General features: G+C 45.1%; 1 protein-coding gene across 1 annotated transcript in view; it reads right to left on the bottom strand.

The window, feature by feature from the left end:
- Positions 1 to 6437: 6437 nt before the first annotated feature.
- PSMD1 (proteasome 26S subunit, non-ATPase 1) overlaps positions 6438 to 22071 on the bottom strand; it is a 120140-nt gene continuing 104506 nt past the window's right edge. Inside the window, exons 21-25 of the mRNA XM_074963396.1 lie at positions 21109 to 21201; positions 19153 to 19245; positions 16341 to 16487; positions 7283 to 7438; positions 6438 to 6643 (exon numbers count right to left, since the gene is read on the bottom strand). Coding sequence (XP_074819497.1) covers positions 7292 to 7438; positions 16341 to 16487; positions 19153 to 19245; positions 21109 to 21201 — 480 coding nt within the window. The 3' untranslated portion in view covers positions 6438 to 6643; positions 7283 to 7291. The remainder of the gene's footprint in view (positions 6644 to 7282; positions 7439 to 16340; positions 16488 to 19152; positions 19246 to 21108; positions 21202 to 22071) is intronic.

Here is a 22071-nt window from a genome sequence, read left to right as displayed (position 1 = left end):
CACCACTTTTTGCTTCACTGTTTGAAGAGCGTGATTCCCACCGATGCTTGCTCAGTGTACTGATAATACAAAGAACCAGATGAATGCTAAATCTTAATGCTTATATTGACACCAGAGGTCCCATTCATAAAGACTCTTCATAGAATCATAGAATATCAGGGTTGGAAGGGACTTCAGGAGATCATCTAGTCCAACCCCCTGCTTAAAGCAGGACTAATCCCCAACTAAATCATCCCAGCCAGGGCTTCGTCAAGCCTGACCTTAAAAACCTCTAAGGAAGGAGATTCCACCACCTCCTTAGGTAACGCATTCCAGTGCTTCACCACCCTCCTAGTGAAAAAGTTTTTCCTAATATCCAACCTAAATCTCCCCCACTGCTACTTGAGACCATTACTCCTCGTTCTGTCATCTGCTACCACTGAGAACAGTTTAGATCCATCCTCTTTGGAACCCCCTTTCAGGTAGTTGAAAGCAGCTATCAAATCCCCCCTCATTCTTCTCTTCTGCAGACTAAATAGTCCCAGTTCCCTCAGCCTCTCCCCATAAATCATGTGCTCCAGCCCCCTAATCATTTTTGTTGCCCTCCGCTGGACTCTTTCCAATTTTTCCACATCCTTCTTGTAGTGTGGGGCCCAAAACTGGACACAGTACTCCAGATGAGGCCTCACCAATGCCGAATAGAGGGGAATGATTACTTCCCTCAATCTGCTGGCAATGCTCCAATTTATACAGCCCAAAATGCCGTTAGCCTTCTTGGCAACAAGGGCACACTGTTGACTCATATCCAGCTTCTCGTCCACTGTAACCCCTAGGTCCTTTTCTGCAGAACTGCTGCCGAGCCATTCGGTCCCTAGTCTGTAGCGGTGCATGGGATTCTTCCGTCCTAAATGGAGGACTCTGGACTTGTCCTTGTTGAACCTCATCAGATTTCTTTTGGCCCAATCCTCTAATTTGTCTAGGTCCCTCTGTATCCTATCCCTACCCTCCAGCATATCTACCACTCCTCCCAGTTTAGTGTCATCTGCAAACTTGCCGAGGGTGCAATCCACGCCATCCTCCAGATTAATGAAGATGTTGGACTGACCCTTGGGGCACTCCGCTTGATACCAGCTGCCAACTAGTCATGGAGCCTGTCATAAATATAAAGGGTAAACCCCTTTAAAATCCCTCCTGGCCAGAGGAAATCTCCTCTCACCTGTAAAGGGTTAAGAAGCTAAAGGTAACCTCGCTGGCACCTGACCAAAATGACCAATGAGGAGACAAAATACTTTCAAAAGCTGGGACGAGGGAGAGAAACAAAGGGTATGTGTGTCTGTCTATATTCTGTCTTTGCCGGGGATAGACCAGGAATGAAGCCTTAGAACTTTTAGTAAGTAATCTAGCTAGGTACGTGTTAGATTATGATTTCTTTAAATGGCTGAGAAAAGAATTGTGCTGAATAGAATAACTATTTCTGTCTGTGTATCTTTTTTGTAACTTAAGGTTTTTGCCTAGAGGGGTTCTCTATGCTTTGAATCTAATTACCCTGTAAGGTATCTACCATCCTGACTTTACAGGGGGGATTTTTTTTTATTTCTATTTACTTCTATTTCTATTAAAAGTCTTTTTGTAAGAAAACTGAATGCTTTTTCATTGTTCTCAGATCCAAGGGTTTGGGTCTGTGGTCACCTATGCAAATTGGTGAGGCTTTTTATCCAACATTTCCCTGGAAAGGGGGGGTGCAAGTGTTGGGAGGATTGTTCATTGTTCTTAAGATCCAAGGGTCTGGGTCTGTAGTCACCTAGGCAAATTGGTGAGGCTTTTTACCAAACCTTGTCCAGGAAGTGGGGTGCAAGGTTTTGGGAAGTATTTTGGGGGGAAAGACGTGTCCAAACAGCTCTTCCCCAGTAACCAGTATTTGTTTGGTGGTGGTAGCGGCCAATCCAAGGACAAAAGGGTGGAATATTTTGTACCTTGGGGAAGTTTTGACCTAAGCTGGTAAAGATAAGCTTAGGAGGTTTTTCATGCAGGTCCCCACATCTGTACCCTAGAGTTCAGAGTGGGGGAGGAACCTTGACAGAGCCATTGATCACTACCCGTTGAGCCCGATGATCTAGCCAGGTTTCTATCCACCTGATAGTCCATTCATCCAGCCCATACTTCTTTAACTTGCTGGCAAGAATACTGTGGGAGACCGTCTCTAGGGCTTTGTTGAAGTCAAGGAATAGACTTCCTTTCCAATCAGGAGTCTGACAACTGCTACTGAAGGCTCAATGAAGAGCTTTAAGCAACTAATTGGAGAGGAATCTAATTACTCATTCCTTTAACCTCTTGGAATAGGAGACCGTTAGAACTCCACCTTCAAGTCTCCTATCAGTCCCAAGCATGAGATCATCTGAGGCTTTTGAATGTTGCATGTGTCAAGGGAAATGCCAGAAGATAACATTGTCTAAGGGAGGAGTGAGGTCAAGGGAAGAGGAAGGAATAACATTTGTACTGAGAGCTCTGTGAAGTGTAATCGGCTCATCTTGACTGCGCCCTACACAAAAATCAACCTGAAGGGTTCGCGAGGGGAAACCGGTGTGCAAAGTAGCTCATTGTGAACTGCTTTGCTTGCGCAGATTCAGACCGGAGCTAGACTGAGAATCAACTCCCGGGGAATGAGCAGGGAAGTTAATACGACATTCCTCTACTCAGTTTCTCAGTTAAAGAGCTTCAGGCCAAGCTAGTGGATATGGTGGGGACCATTTGTCCCTATAAAGCATCAGCAAGGTCTTTCAGATCACCTACCAAAATGCACTCTTCAAAAGTACCTACCATGGGCCACCAGTGTGTGGTGCTGTCACCTACACGCTACCTTCTGGCTGGTTGTGACTGATACCCTTTCCCTCGTCTCCTCCTCTTCGGGTCCTGGACATGGTGAACCCAGAACAGCAAAACTCTAACACCTTCACAATCATTCCTTTCTTCTTGGAAAGTCTGCCCACTAGAAGTCTGGTCAGGCAAAGGCAAGAGTTTGCAGCAGCTTCCAGCCCCACCATCGTCTGGAGTGGTTGAAGCCATAGGTAACAGTGCAACAAAGGGCTTGTCTACGCAAACATTTACTTCCCAGCAAGCTGGGACGTGAGTCTACCCCACAGAAGCCTGTTACAGACTAACTGTTGTGTGGACCCTGCTGACGCACCTTAACAGTTCGTTCATGTGCTTTGATCCAGTGCTCTTTGAAACAGGAGTTGATCAAAGCACACTAAACTGGTAACGTGTCAGCAGGGTCCACGCAGACAGTTAGTCTGCAGCAGGCTAGTGCCAAATAGATTGACACCCCAGCTTGCCACAGACTAATTGTTCACGTAGACAAGCCCAAAGAAACTTTGAGACTATGGCATGTTGGATGGACACCTGATTTTGCATGAGCATTGCCTGCAGTAGAGGATTTAAACCAGTAAATGCAAAGCCCTGCTAAGGGCAAAGAATAGAGATGCGGCAGTGAATAATTCTTCAGTTCTATAAGCTGCCTTCTGAGAAATTCATGCTTCTCCTAATGTGCTTATCAGCATGGTATTTTTCTCTGCCTCCTCTCATATCTTCTTCCAAACCACATCTGCCTCACATAATTGCCAAAGAATAACTCATCTTTCCATTTCGCAAACTAGATGATGGATGGATGGAAAGATTGCCTAAAACATAGGCAATACTGACTGTGTGAAGTTGCTGATATGGAGAGGAAGGATGGTCTTATGGCTAAGGCTAAGATTTTGTCATGGTTATGTTTAGTAAAAGCCATGGACAGGTCACAGGAAATCAGCAAAAAAAATTCATAGAAGATGTGACTTCTCTGTGACTTTTACTGCTGCGGCTTCATGGTTTCCCCACCACCGTGGTAGCTGGGAGCTGTGGGGATCCCAGTCCGTCCGCAGCAGCTGGAAGCTGCAGTGGGGCCCCCCCTTTGCCCAGGGCGGCTGGGAGCTACAGGGTGACCATATTTCCCAAAGAGAAAGTGGGACACACCCAGCCGCTCACCCGAGGCGTCTCCCTCCCCCGGCACGAGGCTGTGGCCCCTCACTGGAACCCTGAGGAGGGCCCCCTCAAGAGTCCGTCACCTGCCGCTGGAACCTTTCAGGGGGCCCCCTGTCGCCGGAACCCTGTCAGGGCCCCGCTGGTTGCCAGCTCCAGAGTCCTGCAGCCCCTGGGGCAGAAACAGAGAATGTCACAGAGGTCTCTGGAAGTCACGGATTCCATGACCCTCCGTAACATAAATGTAGCCTTATTTATGGCTAAAGGACGGGAAATCAGAACATTGGGCTCTCTTCCTGATCTGCCACATACATTGTGAGTGACCTTAGAAAAGTCACTTTTCCTTCTGATGCCTTAATTTTTGTATCTGTAAAATGGAGACACCACTTCCCTATCTCACATGGGTGAGGCTCACTGTGAGACTAAAGCCATAAAGGGAGGCAATATAGCCTGGTGTATAGGGCTTCAGGAATTCAATTCCTAGTTCTGTCACTGGCCTGCAGGGTGACCTTGGGGAAGTAACTTCCCCGCTCTGTGCCTCAGTTTCCCTATCTGTACAACAGGGATACTGATACTGACCTCTTTTGAGATCTAAAGATGAAAAGTGCTATTTGTGAGCTGCTTCAAATACTACGCTGAGAAGCCTAATAAAAAATATACACTAATAAAAACTGGTACCCTTTCATAGGCTGTCTCTCCCCTGAGCTCTGCAAAGCCTCATTTTGCTGTTTACACTGTGCTAGCCTCTCCATTACTCATTCAATCATTCACAGTGTTATTCTCTCCCTTTATTTCTTGTACCATTACACCTGTGCTGGGCTTTGGATTCTAATAGTTTGTGCAGGGGCTATCCCTTTGATTCTATTCTTTTATGTACAATAATGTTTTACATAGACCAAGGATAGTCTATTTTGTGTCAAGGTCCAAATTTTTTGGTCAAAGTATAGTCAAGCTCCATACTCCAGAGAAAAATAATAAAAAATAATGATCACGATAAATAAATAAATAAAAATAAAATAAGAAGCAGCAGTAAATAAAAAGATTTCTGGGTTTGTTCAAAAGTATCTGGCAGTCCAGATTTGGCCTGCGGCCCGCCTCTTAACTACCCCGACATAGACTGTAAAAAGCCCCTTCATGCTTATCCCCAATTCTACTCCATGAAAAAAAAATGTATCTGAATCACGTTCTTAAAAGAACCCTGGGTCAGGACCAGCACAGATTTAAGGAAGGATGCTTTTAGCTTTGGTGAATCCTGATTAAAGTCTTGGATGGACAGATGCTACTTTTCTGCTCAATACCTTGTAAGGTGTATTTTACATACCTCTACCAAACGGACACGTAAATTCTGCAGAGAAAGTGGGCCGACTGGTCTATTAATGTAGAAATTAATAAACGTCTTGCAGGAATAAACGAGATACATGGAAGATTGGTCTTGGATATTTTACAGACCTAGCTATGATGCAAATGATTTTTTCATTAAGTTCGCTTGGGACAATATTCTTTCTTGGATGCGATACACTTAATTAAAAACTTGTTTTTGTTTTTGGGCTGGTTGTTTAAAGTGACGCACCTTAGACAAGAGGCTGTTTTACAGTTGGCCACATCTGAGGTTCTCTGGCTTGAGTGTGACGCAACCCAAAGCATCACTGCTAGGGCACAAGAGGTGAAGCCCTAGCAATTTAGACAGTGAATGGAAGAGTTGCATTCTTTCTTTCTGACTGAGGCAAATTCCATGCTCCCAGCCATAAATTTGTCCTTGGCCAATGATTCACTCTTCAGCGTAGGAACTTGCATGTCTGGACTCATCCTGTCTAATTCCAGAATGCACTTTTAACCGACTGACTAAACCAGCTACATTTCCATATTGGGAGAAAAGAATCAAGGCACACAAAACAAGGGGTAGTTTGCTGGGGTGTAAACAAAAAGAAGTGCATTTTGAAGCTACTAATTTTATTTTTCCAACATGGGTGCTCAGCACCTTTGTAGCACACCAAGGAGACCAGCAGAGATCTATCCCTGTACCTGGATGACCAGTGTAAAGATTACTGCTGTTCTTAAATCAATGAGGGTCAACTTTGCCAATGCCTCTGGGCAGATGCTGGGGAGCAGGGCAAACAAACAAAATCAGTCTGTCGGATTAGCGCCAGGGCTGAATCAGCCTGGGTTTACTGGCATCCCTTGGCATAAACAAGCAAAAAAAAAGGAGCAATGTGCATGGGTCATTTTTAAAAGGCATCCTTATTGTTCTAGTCTACCATAGGTTAAGGCCTGCCAGCAGCACTGGATACAGCTGGGCACACCTATAAGGGGAAACCCACCTAATATAGGAAGAAGAGGGAGTCAGAGGATGACTCAGAGCCTGTACATTCAAGTGCTGGGAGGCTGATGAATCTTCCCCTCCTTTAGATAAACTGGGACATCAAAACAAAAGCAAGTTTTCCATCAAGAGGTTTTAATATATTCATTTGAAAACAAAGTTTTGTGAAAGAGTACACTAAACGGCATATATCTCTTCTGCACTCAAACCACAGACCATCAGCATCAGGTCAGCGCAGAGGTGATGCTGCATGCATTGAATGGCAGGTCTCCGTAGGAATTTCCTCGTGTGTTTCCAATATCAGACAAAGCATCTTCTTTAGCAGAGCTTGTCCTGGAGACGGAGACCAGAAAGGCAAAAACATTAGCTGAGGCCATCTTCTGCCCAGTCCCAAAAGAGCCCACATTTGTATGCTCCTACAAGCAGCTAAGATCCTCTGGGTCTGGTACTGAAGCTCCAGTGTTCATGACACACCCAGTTGTTGGCAAGAAACGAGGTATCCAGACTGACCACTAATCCATGCGCATTTTTAACCCTACAATCAGAAACAAGGTAACTGGATTCTGATTTTCATCAGCAAACCAGCATGTCAGCTCAGTCACACACACCCCATGCTATTTATGAAGGAGCCTGCAGTTAGATAATGTAATGCCTGGAGTAGGTGGACTTTGGCTCACTCCATTTAGCTCAGGGATATGGTCACAGAAACTGAGATTGTGGCTCATGTCCCTCTCTGGGCACAAGCCTGTACTGCTGGGACAAGACGACTAAGGTTGGAGAGAGGGAGCCTTTCCCTTTCAGCTAAAACTGCCATTGTGAAAAAATCAGCACAATGTACTTCTATCGACACAAAAGCACACGACCCCTTAAAAAAAAAAAGAAAAAAGAGCAAAACCTTTAAACACTGGGTCCTCTGATGGATGGAGTTTTTACTCTACCTATTAACGGAGGAGCTAGAGAACTGCACCATACCTCAGGATCCTAGTCATCAATGTACTCAAAAGGCTCTGGTGGTTCAGGTTCTTGCTCCTCTTCCTCAATCTTCGGGCCATGGGCTGCCACTGGTTCCACCAGCTCCTCCATATCCGCACTGGTGTCCTTCAGAATGATGATGCCACCAATGGAAAGCTAGAAGCCAAGTGCAGAGAATGTGTCAGTGCCTAGAGACATTCAAGAATACCTCTGTCTCGTGTAGGATTGTCCTTGACCTAGGACAGAAACAGGACCCCAAGTCCCCTGGGTTACAATCACCCCATCAGTGTGAATGCTCCACTCAAAGCAAGGGGTGAAAACAGCTTTCCGTGGTCTGTTACAATGAAAGCAAAGTATTCTCCCATTGTACATACCAGTGTCACACCACCAGGGGCAGACAAAATGTAAAAGGGACAGGAGGGAAGGGTTGAATACACTGATTTATTAAAATGCGGCACTTGGAAGCTTTAGATTGTCTCAAATGTTTATGAATCAAATTGGAAGCTAGTAGGCTTTACGGCCAGTGTGTTTATGAGTTACTGAAACACTCTGAATAGAGGCATCCAGTCATTCACATTCTAGCCTCATAACAAGGGGAATGGAATAAGTGACCGTGACTATGGATCTATGGACATGCATATAGCATATGCTTCCGGATAATGTCACGGTGTTGTGCCTAGAAACCCCTCTGTGGTTTGGGACTTTGCTACCTTGGAGTGCCTCACTTTCTAGGTAAAAAGAAAAGGAGTACTTGTGACACCTTAGAAACTAACCAATTTATTTGAGCATAAGCTTTCGTGAGCTACAGCTCGCTTCATCGGATGCATACTGTGGAAAATACAGAAGATGTTTGTTTTTATACACACAAATCATGAAAAAATGGGTGTTTATCACTACAAAAGATTTTCTCTCCCCCCACCCCACTCTCCTGCTGGTAATAGCTTATGTAAAGTGATCACTCTCCTTACAATGTGTATGATAATCAAGGTGGGCCATTTCCAGCACAAATCCAGGTTTTATCATACACATTGTAAGGAGAGTGATCACTTTAGATAAGCTATTACCAACAGGAGAGTGGGTTTGTTTGGGAGGGGTGTGGGGGGGAGGAGAAAACCTGGATTTGTGCTGGAAATGGCCCACCTTGATTATCATACACATTGTAAGGAGAGTGATCACTTTACATAAGCTATTACCAGCAGGAGAGTGGGGTGGGGGGAGAGAAAACCTTTTGTAGTGATAAACACCCATTTTTTCATGATTTGTGTGTATAAAAACAAACATCTTCTGTATTTTCCACAGTATGCATCCGATGAAGTGAGCTGTAGCTCACGAAAGCTTATGCTCAAATAAATTGGTTAGTCTCTAAGGTGCCACAAGTCCTCCTTTTCTTTTTGCGAATACAGACTAACATGGCTGTTACTCTGAAAACTTTCTAGGTACTAACACAATGATGGAGGTCACTGGAGGTGCTCTGGATAAGGGTTCCTAGATTTGCACCTGAAGATTGAGGACTTTCTGGCGAAGGCTCCCGGACACACTACTGTTCTTTCAGCACTTGCACCCTCTATAAGAGCCAGAATTCGCTGACCATCAGAGCATGGTGCAAATGTCCCTGCCAGCCAAACCTTCGCTGAAAGACTCTCTCTGGAAACACCGTCTTTTTCTCTGATGTCTGAGTTATAACCATATAATGCCATCCACAGCCTCAGAAACAACTCTGACATCATAATCAAAAAAGCTGACAAAGGAGGTGCTGTCGTCATCATGAATAGGTCGGAATATGAACAAGAGGCTGCTCGGCAGCTCTCCAACACCACTTTCTACAAGCCATTACCCTCTGATCCCACTGAGGGTTACCAAAAGAAACTACAGCATTTGCTCAAGAAACTCCCTGAAAAAGCAGAAGAACAAATCCACACAGACACACCCCTGGAACCCTGACCTGGGGTATTCTATCTGCTACCCAAGATCCATAAACCTAGAAATCCTGGATGCCCCATCATCTCAGGCATTGGCACCTTGACAGCAGGATTGTCTGGCTATGTAGACTCCCTCCTCAGGCCCTACGCTACCAGCACTCCCAGCTATCTTCGAGACACCACTGACTTCCTGAGGAAACTACAATCCATCGGTGATCTTCCTGAAAACACCATCCTGGCCACTATGGATGTAGAAGTCCTCTACACCAACATTCCACACAAAGAGGGACTACAAGCTGTCAGGAACAGTATCCCCGATAATGTCATGGCAAACCTGGTGGCTGAACTTTGTGACTTTGCCCTCACCCATAACTATTTCACACTTGGGGACAATGTATACCTTCAAATCAGCGGCACTGCTATGGGTACCCGCATGGCCCCACAGTATGCCAACATTTTTATGGCGGATTTAGAACAACGCTTCCTCAGCTCTCGTCCCCTAATGCCCCTACTCTACTTGCTCTACATTGATGACATCTTCATCATCTGGACCCATGGAAAAGAAGCCCTTGAGGAATTCCATCATGATTTAAACAATTTCCATCCCACCATCAACCTCAGCCTGGACCAGTCCACACAAGAGATCCACTTCCTGGACACTACAGTGCTAATAAGCGATGGTCACATAAACACCACCCTATACCGGAAAACTACTGACCGCTATTCCTACCTACATGCCTCCAGCTTTCATTCAGACCACACCACACGATCCACTGTCTACAGCCAAGCTCTACGATACAACCGCATTTGCTCCAACCCCTCAGACAGAGACAAACACCTACAAGATCTCTATCAAGCGTTCTTACAACTATAATACCCATCTGCTGAAGTGAAGAACCAGATTGACAGAGCCAGAAGAGTACCCAGAAGTCACCTACTACAGGACAGGCCCAACAAAGAAAATAACAGAACGCCACTAGCCGTCACCTTCAGCCCCCAACCAAAACCTCTCCAACGCATTATCAAGGATCTACAACCTATCCTGAAGGACGACCCATCACAGATCTTGGGAGACAGGCCAGTCCTTGCTTACAGACAGCCCCCCAACCTGAAGCAAATACTCACCAGCAACCACACACCACACAACAGAACCACTAACCCAGGAACCTATCCTTGCAACAAAGCCCGTTGCCAACTGTGTCCACATATCTATTCAGGGGACACCATCATAGGGCCTAATCACATCAGCCACACTATCAGAGGCTTGTTCACCTGCACATCCACCAATGTGATATATGCCATCATGTGCCAGCAATGCCCCTCTGCCATGTACATTGGTCAAACTGGACAGTCTCTATGTAAAAGAATAAATGGACACAAATCAGACGTCAAGAATTATAATATTCAAAAATCAGTCGGAGAACACTTCAATCTCTCTGGGCACTCGATTACAGACCTAAAAGTGGCAAAACTTCAACAAAAAAAACTTCAAAAACAGACTCCAACGAGAGCCTGCTGAATTGGAATTAATTTGCAAATTGATTACAATTAACTTAGGCTTGAATAGAGACTGGGAGTGGATGGGTCATTACACAAAGTAAAACTATTTCCCCATGTTTACCCCCCCCCCCCACTGTTCCTCAGACGTTCTTGTCAACTGCTAGAAATGGCCCACCTTGATTATCACTACAAAATGGTCGTCCCCCCGCTCTCCTTCTGGTAATAGCTCACCTTAAGTGATCACTCTGGTTACAGTGTGTATGGTAACACCCATTGTTTCATGTTCTCTATGTATATAAATCTCCCCACTGTATTTTCCACTGAACGCATCTGATGAAGTGGGCTGTAGCTCACGAAAGCTTATGCTCAAATAAATTGGTTAGTCTCTAAGGTGCCACAAGCACTCCTTTTCTTTTTGTGAATACAGACTAACACGGCTGCTACTCTGAAACCTGAGTTATAACTGGGAGTTTATTGTGTCTAGGTGCCACCCTGTTGGCTGCACTGTATGTTAATGAAATAAACGGCCATTCTAAGCTACCTCTGCTCTTCCATTCTCTATCTCTCAGCTCGCTGGAAGGTGACATCTGGATCTGTGGATTTATGCAGTGACTATAATCTGGCACTTTCCATACGGCTTTAAAAATCAAAACACACCAACTGTTCCATGAGATTCAGTCTTTGCAAGACAAAACAGAGTCAGATCTTGGCTCAACCCCTCCCCAGAGACTCTCAGAAGCAGAGCCAAATCTGACCATCAGCATCCATTGACTGAGAATTCCATTAGCAGAACCTCATAAGACAAAAGAAGAATGAAGCACAAAACATACAACTCGCCAAAGCTAGTGGCTGCCTGTGGAGGTACGGAAACTTGGACACTGTGTCGAGGCCTGGCTGGAATTATAGCCTTCCCCACATTTGAATTCCAGGGTATAATCAGCATCTCAAAGTGACCTTTTATGATGGTGCCCCACCAGCAGAAACTTTAAAAACCAGCACTCTGCGTCAATGCTGGGAAGCCACCTTGGTCCCACCGTTCCATCATGGCAAGACACACACTGCTCTCTGTTCTTTCAGGAAACCACTCGTAGACAGAGCGGATACTCCACTCACTGACTGCCTTTGTACTGGGGGTGGCTTGGCTCCCCAGTGAGGCTTCGGGCCACCGCTGTCCTCAGGGCTCCACCACTCTCTGACTGAGACACTGCGCTGCCTCTAGCCAGGCTGCCATGGTTCTTCCCGCACATTTCCCTTCTGAAGGGCAGCCACGTCTTTACTCCCATGCTGCGTCAGGCCCAGGGCTTCTCTTCCCCAGGAGCAGACAAAACACACAACTGCACACGTCAGCTGAGTTTAGGGCTGATGACTGTGCGCACATGAACATTTCAGGTGCAGAACTGAGCTTGTACTGGGCTGGGCAGCAGCTCCGTCCAGGCTGGGAGGTCAATTGGGCCACCTCCTCGTCTTAGAGATCTCGGACAGAACCACCCCTTCCCAGCTGTGTGAAAGAAGCTGTTCTCAAAGCTTCCACATGCTGATGAAATACCAGTGAACGAAAAGTGTATTAAAAACAAGAACTGATTTTCTGGGCAGGGTATTCATTGCCAGGGTGCACGCTCTCACACACAATTACAAAACAGAGGAGGCCCCATGTTCATCCATCTCTTGCACAATAACAAAAGCCAGCAGAATTTGACTCAGTCCATTTGCAGCCTGACAATGTGTTCATTAGCCTTCCAGTGTACCACAGCGTTTCACAGACTAGTTGGCAAACCCATGGGCTGTTAGTAAAAGGTCTTTTCCATCTCCCATTTACATAATCCGATGCCATTCCCTCTGCATGTTAACAAGAGACCAGGACTTTTTTGAGGTCAGGTGCAGTGGAATAATAAATCTATTCAGTAAATAATAATAAATAACAAATCTATCCTCACAAGTGATCCATTTCCTGGACACTACTGTGCTAATAAGCAATGGTCACAACCACCACCCTATACCGGAATCCTACTGACCACTATACTTACCTACATGCCTCCAGCTTCCATCCAGGACACACCACATGATCCATTGTCTACAGCCAAGCTCTAAGATACAACCGCATTTGCTCCAATCCCTCAGACAGAGACAAACACCTACAAGATCTCTATCAAGCATTCTTAAAACTACAATACCCACCTGCTGAAGTGAAAAAAACAGATTGACAGAGCCAGAAGAGTACCCAGAAGTCACCTACTACAGGACAGGCCCAACAAAGAAAATAACAGAACGCCACTAGCCGTCACCTTCAGCCCCCAACTAAAACCTCTCCAGCGCATCATCAAAGATTTACAACCTATCCTGAGGGACGATCCCTCACTCTCACAGATCTTGGGAGACAGGCCAGTCCTCGCTTACAGACAGCCCCCCAACCTGAAGCAAATACTCACCAGCAACCACACAACAAAAACACTAACCCAGGAACCTATCCTTACAACAAAGCCCGATGCCAACTCTGTCCACATATTTATTCAAGTGACACCACCATAGGACCTGATCACATTAGCCACGCCATCAGGGGCTCGTTCACCTGCACATCTACCAATGTGATATATGCCATCATGTGCCAGCAATGCCCCTCTGCCATGTACATTGGCCAAACCGGACAGTCTCTATGCAAAAGAATAAATGGACAAAAATCTGACATCAGGAATCATAACATTCAAAAACCGGTAGGAGAACACTTCAACCTCTCTGGCCACTCAGTAAAAGATTTAAGGGTGGCAATTTTGCAACAGAAAAGCTTCAAAAACAGACTCCAAGGAGAAACTGCTGAGTTTGAATTAATATGCAAACTAGATACCATTAACTTGGGTTTGAATAGAGACTGGGAGTGGCTGGGTCATTACATGTATTGAATCTATTTCCACATGTTAAGTATCCTCACACCTTCTTGTCAACTGTCTAAATGGGCCATCTTGATTATCACTACAAAAGTTTTTTTCTCCTGCTGATAATAGCTCATCTTAACTAATTAGCCTCTCACAGTTTGTATGGTAACTTCCAACTTATCTGTATGTATATATGTTCCATTCTATGCATGCGATGATGAGGGCTGTAGCCCACGAAAGCTTATGCTCTAATAAATTTGTTAATCTCTAAGGTGCCACAAGTACTCCTGTTCTATTCAGTAAAAACACCATCTATGCACATAACCCACTGCATAGTAACAAAATCCCAGCACAAGTGATAATGAATTTCACAGCATTGACACCAAATCTAGAAGACATTTCAGAGCTATATTAAGATCTAAACTCAGTGAGCACGATGTACAAGGCTGAGCTTCAAGTCCCTTAAATGTATCTTGAGAACCCTAAAAAACATGACTGCTGCAGCCCGCCGGTGGGATAGCAGTTCTCACAGCTCTGACCTCAGGGACGCCGGCTTGGAATGGAGACCACTGCCCTCTGTTCTAGGCAGAATACAGGCCGCTAGCACTGGGAAAGCAGCCCTTGCAGGCCCAGCCATGAATGACAGCAGCAGCTTTGGGGGAGACAAGAGGAAGGGAAACATACCATCCACTCTTGAAACATCAGCTCCTAAAGAAGGGGCATGAGTGTTGCGAGGCCCTATGCTACACTCCAAATGAGGTTTTTCTCTGCCATCCTTAATCATTACGAGCTGCCATTTCCCACCACTACAAAGAATCAACTGGACTGACGTAGCCTCCTGTCCATCTGCCACTATTCCGCTGTGCATCGTGGCCGGGCAGATGTCATTATTCCCGAGCCATCCCTGATATATGGGGCTGTAGACTGTTCTCCAATAGCTCCACTGGTGGAAATTCCATAGCTCCTCAGGGCAGCTTTTTCCAGCGAAAGTTAAAATTTTCTCTGCTGCAGCGTAGAACCCTTGACTGGCTGTTTTTCCTTACTTAAGGAGAATAAACCGACCCTACTTGCTGTTTATACCATACGTTTCAAATCTGCAGACCATTCTAGACTGAACATGCCCGCTTCTCAAAAACGTTCGGCACAAATCTTCATCCCCAAACCTTTTATCTTTATTGCTTACACTGGAACGCTGTCCAGTCCATCTGCCCTTTCACCTTAGCACCTATGGAGGAGTGCAAGACACAGAGAGAGTAACTGTAAGCTAACTCTAATTCTCCGGTGACCCTACAAGCTACAGATCCAGGCTTCAGTTTGCAGTTACTGCAAATCATTACACAGTCTTATGATGGTTCAATTCCCCAGTCCCCCATGAGGTTTTTATTAGGTGTCAATGGGCATATTGTTGTACCAATAAATTAAAAACCAGCAGGATCTTATTAAAGGGAAAAAGGCAAAATACCACATTTATTGTGAATACAGAAAGAATCATAGTAAGCAGTTAGTTACAGCTGTAACATTCCATTCAATCTCATCTTTATTCACTCATTCATTCATATACACACACACAGGTTCTGCAAGGTTGTTATCATAGTAAGCAGTTAGTTATAGCTATAACATTCCATTCAATCTCATATTTATTCACACATTCACACATTCACACACACACACACACACACAGGTTCTGCAAGGTTGTCATCATAGTTACCAGCCTTAGAGTTGCTCATGCCAAGCCACTGGCCAGGTGGCCTGGACATGAGGAGGGAGCAGGGCCTTGTCAGATGCTCATCTGATGCTCCTGGAAGTTGGTTTGCAGAATCAGACCCCAAAGTTCTCACTTTTTAAGAGTCTATTTTTATAGGAATTTCTTCCTATGCCAGTCTATGGGAATTGCTTCATCATGCTGTTGCTGAATCAATCAGCAGATAGCACATTCCTGACGGCTCCAAGAAGTTATCTTGTTCTTTGGTTCTCCCATTCTTGAGGCTGTTGGGTGGATTCCAGTCTGCCCTCCGGGGGTCCTCTGGTTATTTCCACTTGACGCCTTCTTCAGCCGATGGACACTGGATTCTTAGGCTGGCACCTCCCTGATCATTCAGTTGTTATCCACACCAAGCATCCGTCCACATACATCCTCTATCTCTATTTTAATCACAATTGTTAATACAACAAAAGGGCGGGGAGTCTCTGGGTGCTGTTTCTGTTGTTAGAGTATTGCTTTGAGTCTCTGTGAATTGCTTTGAGAACAGATTCTGTCTTAGAATGTACTAACACAATTAGCAGCTTGCAAGTTTCACACATAGAGGGAGAGAAACAGTACCAAAACCCAAGAGACCTCTTAATTAGTAATACCCTGGAATTTAAACTATGGGGAATCAAACTCATTTGTGATTTTAATACAGAACTTCTTTAATATGATCCAACAATATCATCAGTTTCTGGGTCAGGATCTCTGAAGAGAGCATAGGATAAGAGAATGTAAAGTAGCAGCATTAGGGCATTATATGGGCCTAGAGTAGCTCTGCCTTCCAATAACTACAAATGTGTGAAAACAATTGAGAAGAGGGACATAAGGAAGAAAAAACGAGACATGGGGATACATCATGTGGCCTCTAAAACACAGTACAGCCATCAGCTGTTATGGTTTTAGTTCTCAGGAACACACACAGCTGTCCTGTTCACATGCAAGATCCCAGCGCAAAGCACGTCCGCTGGGAACTCTCCAAGTGTGAGAACAGGGTGTTAGGTTTGCACAAGGTAGGTTGCACTCACTGGTTTAAAAGGCTGATATCGGCAGCTCTCTGTCACGGTGAGGACTTTCAGCTGAGCAGGCATGACTCTGGCTGGGTTATCCAGCAGCTGGAAGTTGGGTTCGGGCTCCTTTTTCTTTTCTTTCTCTTCCTTCTTCTCAGTCTCATCCTACAAAACACAAGGCCACCATGGTTTAGCTGCAGCCTTCAATCCTCTCACATTTGAGGCTGGGGTCAAACTTGCTATTTGATCCACACAGCATGAGCAGTAACTCAAAAACCTGTTTAAGAGACATTCTCTTAAGATAAAGGAGTCAATCAGGCTAATTCCCCACCACAAAGCACAGTGAATACTTATATAAACCCAAGGCATCTGAATTCCCCCAGAGCAGAACCTTATTGTAAGAGCAATCCAGATTCCAGGGGCACAAGAGTTAAATAAGAGGTTGCAGTGGCCCAGCAAACTTCCACTTTCAATAGCTACTCAATAAAGCCCAGGACTTTTCATGCTGCATGTTACAACCCGGCACACAAAAGGTGCCAAATGCAGGTGGGATTTTCCTAGCTATAAAGCTGTCACTGACATCTTATGTCATTGGCAGTCATGGCAACTTGACCAAAATGACTCCATCCTGGTGACTCTTTACAGACGGTTCAGGTACAATTCTGCTCAGTTCCGGACTCAGCAGAGGCTGTGATTTGAGACAGAAGCATTTATGCAGCCTCATGAAAACATTTCAGAGTGTGGGTTACCTTCTCCCTTCTGCTGGTCACAATTTGATAAGAGGGGAGGAGGTCAGAGACTAAATAGGTACTTCTAGAAAGCAGCTGTGTGATAGGCACCAAATGTAAGGTTCAGAGCAGGCACCCCTTGTTACAGCAGAAGGCACCCTCTCAGGTACCAGATTCATGAACAGCAGCAAATTCCACAGGACTCCAGCAAACCTCATACGAGCTGTATGAGAAAATGGGAAAGCAGAGATGCAGCCAGGACCCTATGTTAGCTCAAACACAACAGGGGGCAGCAGTCTCTCTTTGTCTCGCTGCTTTTCCTTCTCAAACAACTCAGTGTGTCTAGGTCAGCTTTCCACACAGCTGACACACACAGAGCCCTTCTGACTCACCGTAGCCTTTCTTCACTTTCACGTGATTTTAGACCACAGAGCTGTTTGGAGGAAGGCTCATTTGCCTGGCACGTTTTGCTTAGTGTACAGTGCTGTGTGAATAATACAACCCAAAGACTATGTTAATGTTACAGTTGTGCTGTGGAAGGGTCAAGAAACACAAAAGTTAAAGATCCCAACAGCTGCTTTAACTCACGTGCAACTATGTTCCACACAAAGAATAGTACTACACAGCCTGAAAAGTGAATAGAAGCTAACGCGATAGAAGTTGTCCCGTATATTGTGTGCACGCACTGTGGTCACGCTCACGTTGCTGTAGGCACATGTTATTTTAAGTGTGCCACCTTGATGGTACACCGCTGTTTTTCCGCATGCTATTTTGTTTTCCATTCGACAGAATAAAGAAGCTGCCCCTAATTCATAACCTCAGCGAGGCCCAGGCAGGCTTTGACATAGACACCTCGTTAAGGTGAATGAGGCAAAACGAAACCCAACCTCAGCAGCTGCTGCTGTTTACCTGGAAGGAGTTTTCTGCAAAGATGGGTTATCTGAACATCTATTATTTATATAGTGCTGGGTGAGGGGAGGTATTTGGAAATGAAAAAAACATGGAATTTGAAGAGTACAGAATTTACAAAACTTTGGGAAATGCTGCTACAGTGATGATGTCACCCCACAAATCCAGAATCTGCAATTCTCCCCCATACCTGCGATCTTTTCACACCCCTGATGTTAAAGCAGATTTTGGGGAGGTTTTTGCTGACTTTCAATATGACAGTTTCTCACTCACAAACTGTTCCAGCAGCAACAACTGCATGTTGGGATATCACAAAAGTAATGTTCTTCATTAGGCTACGTTAAGAATTTTAGCTGCCTGAGTCGTCTCAGAATCAATTCCATCAATCATTTATAATCCAGCTAATTCCATCTCCTTTCCCGCAAACTTGCTCCTGAAGATACTCCTCAGTGTGTCCAACTTGCATATAAAGTTTCACGTTCTCAGGCCAAATTGTCAGCTGATGGTAAGTCAGCAGAGCTCCATGGAAGTGACTGTAGCTATGGTAATCTACATCAGCTGAGGACCTTGCCTGCCAAGTTCAGCTATTGTTGGAGGATTGGGGGGGCTGGAGGGGTTGCACACTGCAGAAATAAAGTCCAACAATGGTTTAGAATGGAGAAAGTATTCCCCCCCCCCCCCGATAGATCAGCACGCATGAAAATTATAGGCAGAAAGATAAATATTTTCAGAATGTAATGGGGGTGTGAAAACAGTGGGTTAGAATTTAACTAGCTTGGGAACCTTACCTATAGCAAAAAGAAAAGGAGTACTTGTGGCACCTTAGAGACCAACAAATTTAAGGTGCCACAAGTACCCCTTTTCTTTTTGCGGATACAGACTAACACGGCTGTTACTCTGTTAACTATAGCAGTCACCTCCAAGCAACTGCTATAAGAAAGATTGTTAAAAAGTCACCAGTGGTGCACCAAAGAACAGGAATTTTATTACATTTCTTTCACAGCCCCACAAGAACCTTGTGCCTGGATAAGTTACTCAATATACTGAATCAAGTTAACACGGTTCTGAGAAACTACGGTAACGCAGGTGATGATGGGAACAGAGACGTGTATAGGAGCCAGTGTTCATGTGATACACAGCCCGCCAAACAAAACTCGCTGGAGGACATTTCGATATTTATGGCTTATACCCACCACTTCCATTTTCTCCTCTTCCTTTTTCTCTTTCTCCTTCTCCTTCTCCTTCTTCTTGGCTTTTGCGGTGATGGACAACACAGCAGTAGAAACCTGGACATTTCAACAAAGAAGGCTTTCAGAATGGCTTCAACGCTGTACGCAGGGCTCATCTCCCAGCCAGGCAAGCAGACCAAAAGGAGAGTCAGCACTGTGCCAATTTTCAATTTCACTACCCACCCACTACCTTATAAGCAGCACAAACAGAGGGGCACACAGAAGACGAAATGGCAAGCAGGAGTGGAAAAGGGTGTTACACAATCAGATCTGGTTAGTTTCTGTAAGTGAAGAGAGGGCAAGCTCCCTAATGTAGAGATTACTCAATGCTGTTTTGTTTTCCCTACTAAGGGATTTCTTTAAATTTGAGCAGTGACAAGGAATGCTTACCACGGGAAAGTTTGCTCCCATGGTTTCAGCGACAAGGCAACATCAAGCCAGAAGAGAGATTCTTGACAATGTCGTAATCCTTTTCACCATTCCTCTACCCCGGCACTACTGTAATCCACAGCTGTTATGGGTAACTGGCACAAAATGGCAGACACACTGCAACAGCCCAGGATGTGAAAAGTTTCATCCGAGGAAGAAACAAGTGGGCTGATCTTCTCTGAGTGTCCATAGCTTCTTTTCAACAATCAGTGTTAGACAACACCACCATCACCACCACCACAGGGTCAGCAGGCAGACCCATGTCAGCCCTGCCCGTCCGTTCCTGCTCCTGGAAAGATTATCCGTTCCTCTAAGGTTTTGGTGGAGTCTTAGGGTGCCATATCAAGGTATTCTAAGGGTGGGCCAAAATCAGCCATGGGGTTTGAATTTTGGAAAGGGAGGGATATGTCCAGAAGTACCTGCCACTGTGAAATTTCTTATGATATTACTTGCCTTTGTGCACAATCCGGTCCTATTCCAAGGCAAAAACCAGCTGCTTGGTAGTAGTCTATTGCCCTCATTTGGGCTAATTTCTACAGGCTTCTGTTCTCTAAATCCGAGAACCCCTCATTTCTAGTGTTCGGTTTTCTTAAACTGCTTAGCAATTTTCACCAGATGCCACACGCATTAGCAAGACATGCCTGAGGACACACCTCTGCTGCCTCTCTCTGGCGGCTGGCAGGTCTGCTCCGCCTGCTGCAGTCAAGCCACGGATGGTGATGATCAAGTTCTATGGGCACATGAGCTGCCCACCTTTGTGTGAGGACACCTATCCTGCCAAAGACGACCACCTGAGGCTCAATTTTCTTACCTGGACGTTACCATTTCTACATTTACCTTTTTGCAGCGCACAGGCCCACAGAGTCTACCTATGAATGCTTATGCCTTACGTTAGCTGTTGGGACACTTTGGACTCCTGCCCTCAAGGACTGTTATTTATTATTTGTATTACCATTGCATCGAGGAGCCCTAGTCATAAACTCACTGTGCTCGGTGCTGTATGAATACAGAACAAAAAGATGCTATGCGCAAAGGAGCAATATGTACATGGTAAATACTCCTGTAACAGCTCTCCTGCTCATCCGGCTAGTCAAGGAAGGCGCCAGTCAAATCCCAGCACAGAGATTACGAGCGACAGTGAATTCCAGACTCAGCAATGAGAGAGACAGAAAGGTGGTGAGCTCAGTGAATTAAAATCAATGGGCCAATTTTTACGGCCACCCTCACCCATTTCACAAAGCTCATGTGGCAATAAGAAGCGTCCAGGTATGTTGAGTGCAACTGCTATTACAAAGGAAAGAAGTCCGTGAGGAAAAGAATGCTGCTACACGGCCAGAGTTACGTAATATTTACTCTCAGAGATACTAGCAACTGACAATCTTTTCTTCATTCCTAAAGGAATACGTTGCCATGGGCTAATGCCAGGAAGGTTAATGTTCATAGTGGGTGAGTCCACAGAGTGTAGAAAAGTCAGCCGATCAGCTTACCAACCTTTTCCTTCTCCTTTTCCTTTGGTACCTCCAGAGGGGCAGGATATGCAAAGGTAGAGGGCTTGCAGTTGGATTTGTACTGGACTTTTGGCATCTAAAAAAAATACAGACTTTTGAAAGAATTGTTACAGGAAAGTAAAGGGAAAGAACCAAAACAGCAGAATAGCTGCCTTGGTTGCCTTTTCCTCCTTACAGAGATAAACACAAATCATCTAAAGTACAAAAGCTTCCCTTTTCCCCCTCCGGAAGCTGAGAAGCTGCCATCCGTGGCAAATGTTCAGCTGTAACATCGTTATTCAATTATGATATAATTCAACTCTGGTACGGCATTTTCTGCTTCTCCAGCTTACTGCACACTATGCACATCCAGCTGTTTCTTCATTGTTATGATGCTGTCATGGTTTAGCTGTGGCTGTCTTTTGCACAAAACTGGCCTTAAGACCTAAAACAGGATCAGCTTTATCTGTGCACGGCAGACTAGACCACGCATCTTCCGCCATTCACTTTTTCCAAGACAGCAGTACAAGTTTCACTGGTTTCACATAACATTACACTCCCCCGGTCGGATATGGCCAGACAGCTTTCTTCAACTGCCCTCCTATCTATCCATCCAAATATTTATACTGCACTCACCACCACTGTATCTAAGCTGCTTTTCCTTCCCAACACATTTCTTCAGTGCCAGAACAGGTAAGAGTTGGAAGAGGCCAAATGAAAGAGCATTGAAAGCTATATGACCTACAAGGTTTTAGCCAGTAAAATTGAGTTGCTCAACTTACATGAAAAATGTTGTGCACCTTAAAAAATAATCACAAGGAATTAGAGCACAATTAGAGCTGAGAGCCCCAGAAAGCCGAGGGAGGAACGATGGCTGTGTGGTTGTGGCACTGGATGTGGATTCAAGAGATCCGGTATCAAATCCCAGTACTGCCACCAATTCCCTGGGCGCCCTCTGTTAGTATTT

The sequence above is a fragment of the Natator depressus genome, chromosome 9 (assembly GCF_965152275.1).
Source record: "Natator depressus isolate rNatDep1 chromosome 9, rNatDep2.hap1, whole genome shotgun sequence".
Taxonomy (NCBI): Eukaryota; Metazoa; Chordata; order Testudines; family Cheloniidae; genus Natator; species Natator depressus.
This window is presented reverse-complemented; position numbering and strand designations above follow the sequence as displayed.